The 3,765-nt window shown below is 43.1% G+C and overlaps 1 protein-coding gene across 1 annotated transcript; it reads right to left on the bottom strand.

Moving 5' to 3' along the window:
• Window positions 1-505: 505 nt before the first annotated feature.
• Window positions 506-1,489, bottom strand: LOC134286216 (uncharacterized). Its single transcript, XM_062847799.1, has one exon. It carries the CDS (start codon window positions 1,487-1,489, stop codon window positions 506-508), a length of 984 nt encoding a protein of 327 aa, XP_062703783.1.
• Window positions 1,490-3,765: the final 2,276 nt, after the last annotated feature.

Here is a 3,765-nt window from a genome sequence, read left to right as displayed (position 1 = left end):
GCTAAGCTTACTATTAGGTACCCTAACTGCAAGCAAGGTCATCAGACTTATCGCACTTACCATAAGGGAGAGGTCAAGCACGATTTTCACACTTGTTTTTATGGCATAAAATGAGCAATCCGTTTTAACAGTGTAGCTAAACCATAAACAAAGAAACAAAGCTAATATTTATACTAAATCGATCTTTGATACACATAATCTCTATAACCGAAATAGTAGGGCATACTAGTTTTTATTATTATTAGAAAATGCTTCACATTTAGTGTATGCCATCGTGTTGCAAGTTACACCGCTGTTGCAAGTAACCCCGTTTGACGGTATTCACTTTAGATTAAGGTAGATGTAATGTTTTCTAACAAGAATTACATAAGCACTTTTTCCTTCTGTTTTGTACTCACGCTTGTCACAGGCGGTAGCTCTGTCACTCCAAGGCAGTGCAACCAGAGCAGCAAGGCAGGGCTGCTACGGGTGCAAACACAATGGGCGCGCTGTCCAACAGGACTGTTCACACTCCCCCCGAGTATGCCAGTCTTTCTGCTGGCTTACTTCCTTCGCGCCTTACGTCCAGAACAGCCAGTTTGGTGACCACCCGAACATATACTCCTGCAGATGTTCGTACAGTGGCCGAGCGAACCTCCCCATCTCTGCCTGGGTGAACCTCGATGACTTTTCCCTTTGGCCAGCAGTTACGGGGTAGCTTTGGATCGGCTATCACAACCAGGTCACCTACGGTTACTGGATCGGTTTGGTTGAACCACTTGGATCGCTTGGTGATTTCCGGCAGGTAATCACTAAGCCAGCGCTTCCAGAACCTATTCGCCAGTATCTGCGAAGCTAGTATGTTTTGGCGGAGAGCAGCACTGGTATCGTCAAGAGTGCAAAATGGCTTAATCCCGTTTGAGGAACCAAGGAGAAAATGGTTCGGTGTTAACGCAGGAGCACAGTCGTCATCAACTGGGACGTGAGTTAGTGGTCTGGAGTTAATGATGTTCTCTATTTCGATCATGAGATTTCGTAGCACTTCATCGGTTGGATTTCGAGGAGGATTGATTGTTTGAAGGTTCCGTTTTACGCTGCCTATTAGTCTCTCCCAACTACCTCCCATGTGTGGTGCGAGGGGTGGGTTAAAGGACCAAGTTGTGTCTACAGTGATGAACTCCTTCACGACTTCGTCCACGTTCACTGCAGCCGCTGCCTCCTTCATCTGACGAGACGCTCCGATAAAGTTGGTTCCTCTATCGCTGTAGATAACGCTGGGCGTACCACGACGTGAGATGAAATTGCGTATCGCCATTATACACGAGTCGGTGGTTAGCGAGTGTACAACTTCAATGTGGATAGCTCGAATCGTTAGACAGGTTGCTAGCATTCCCCATCGTTTTTCGACGCGCCTTCCTACTGCCACTTCGTATGGCCCAAAAAAGTCAATACCTGTATGTGTGAAGGGTGGAGAGTACGCCGCAAGCCGCGCCGGTGGAAGGTCAGCCATTATTGGTGGACGTGGACTGACATGGTCATTTTTGCATCTTTGGCAGTTCTTTTTCATCTTGGCGTAAGCAGCACGGATACGTGGAATTTTGAATCTCTGTCGGAGTTCATTTACTACTGCTTCATGATTCTGATGGTGGAATTGTCGATGGTAGTGCGAGATAATCAAGTTGGTGGTGGGGTGGTCACGAGGTAGGATTATCGGGTTCTTGGCATCTTCTGTTGCGTAGTGGCAGTGTTCCGCTATTACCGGACGCGCCTTTGCTACCAACGACTACTCAAAAAGATTCGCCGACACTCATACAGGGAAATGCCGATAACAGCTGTCAGATGCTAGAGCGTAATAGGGAAGCAAAACAGAAGAATTAAGAACTAACTGATGAGTAGGCAGTTTTAGAGATCTTTTTCGGTGAAACAAATAAGCATTAATAGTTACTAAATTGAATTCGTATAATTATTAATGGTGCAGTTAGCAGTGAACAGTTTATTAATCCGTATTAATAAGTTGCCATATCCAAGGTAAATTCTGATATAATTCATTTGAAATCGACCAGTTCTAAAAAAAATATGTTCCCTAAAATTAATCACAGAACGCAACGTATATCACTGTGAGCTAGCAGTGCACCAAATTGGCCCGATTACCTGTAGGATCTGGCTATCGTGATTAAGGTAATTTATATCATACGCAACTAATGAACTATTAGTAACAAACAAACATTAAGCAGGCAGCAAAACCTGTACCGTAGGGGTTCGCATTCCGGAACATACGGAACATTAGAGCAGGCACTAAACGTAAGTAATTATGTGAACAGTTGGTTTGGTATTAATTACTGTATAATGAAATACTTAAATTGATTATTATGACATACAGGGAAAATTTAACGTATCCTAGTACCCAATAAAGGATTGTTTAAGTTTGCGGAACTTGTCTACCATATTGTTGCCATCTTCGGGAACAAATTAAATTTTCCGTTTACTTCCGGAATGTCAAGCCAAAGCGTGGCGGGTGCCGGAGAACATCTCCGTAGAAAGAGGGATTCTCCTTTAGATTCCAATATACTTATTTTAATAACTATTACTGCATCACGTCAATTTTTGGAACATCCCTACATCTATCCTCGCATTAGATCCCTACTTGTGGTCTAGTTGTTTGAAAATATAACAATGAATGATATGTACGCACTCTTAAACGGATGCTACACTTTTAAACACAGAGATATTGATGGACATGCTAACAAAGTATCTGCACTGGATCGATATGGCATCACAGCGTTAGAAATTTGCATTGAACGTTGTTCTCCTGGGAACTACTCGCGGTTTTCCAGTACACTGATTACGCCCATGTTCCTCGTACAAAACACTTTGCATAGCAGCTTCTGTGAAACACTTTTTGTTTCAAGCTACTATTCGCGTCGTCGAACCTCTGCGTAGGTACGCATTTAACTCGGTGGTGCTCCCTCATAGACGGTTTACGGCAGATCGTTGCAAACAATTGTCCGGCCTAGCTCTTCGTGCATCTCGCGGTGAAGGTTCAGTCCGAATCAAACTGCTTTGTTTGGATCTCATGACGCCGCACCAGTTAAATTGTCGAAGTTCGTTTCGACAAACGGTCACACAGACTGAAAGGGGGATTCTTCCGTATAGTTAACCTCCAGAGCAATCTGTAATTCACGGCTCTTTATTTGGGAGATGGTGAATTACAGATTGCTCTGGAGGTTAACTATACGGAAGAATCCCCCTTTCAGTCTGTGTGACCGTTTGTCGAAACGAACTTCGACAATTTAACAAATTCGTTTATTTTCCCTTGTGTAGGTCCGGCGGGTGTATGGAATTTGGAATATGAATTGTTTCTAGTAGCGGTGTCGTTTTAAGATAGGGCGAATGTAGGTTACGGACACTCTATGGGATGTTTGCACAGTAGTTTTAGGCACTGTTCGGGCTAGCACTTAGTTTAGATTTTAGAATAGGGTTTAAGAGTACCGTCAAATGGGGTAACTTGCAACACTTTTCGACTTTGAAGCAATATCATTGAAAATCTAAACATTTGAAACATCCTGTGAAGCATCGTGTACGCTAATTACCCCGAGTAGAATACTATGCAGCACTTGGTTTACCAAAATACGTTGCCACCTAATCAGGAGGTGCGAAATACATGCTTATTGCAAGTTTCCCCATCTGTGGGGTAACTTGCAACATAGGACATGAAGCTAAGTTAGCTATCATTAAACAGCACTAAAATTCTAGCATTTAGTCATATTGTAAAATTTTGATGTTATG

Source organism: Aedes albopictus, chromosome 2 (assembly GCF_035046485.1).
Source record: "Aedes albopictus strain Foshan chromosome 2, AalbF5, whole genome shotgun sequence".
NCBI lineage: Eukaryota > Metazoa > Arthropoda > Insecta > Diptera > Culicidae > Aedes > Aedes albopictus.
This window is presented reverse-complemented; position numbering and strand designations above follow the sequence as displayed.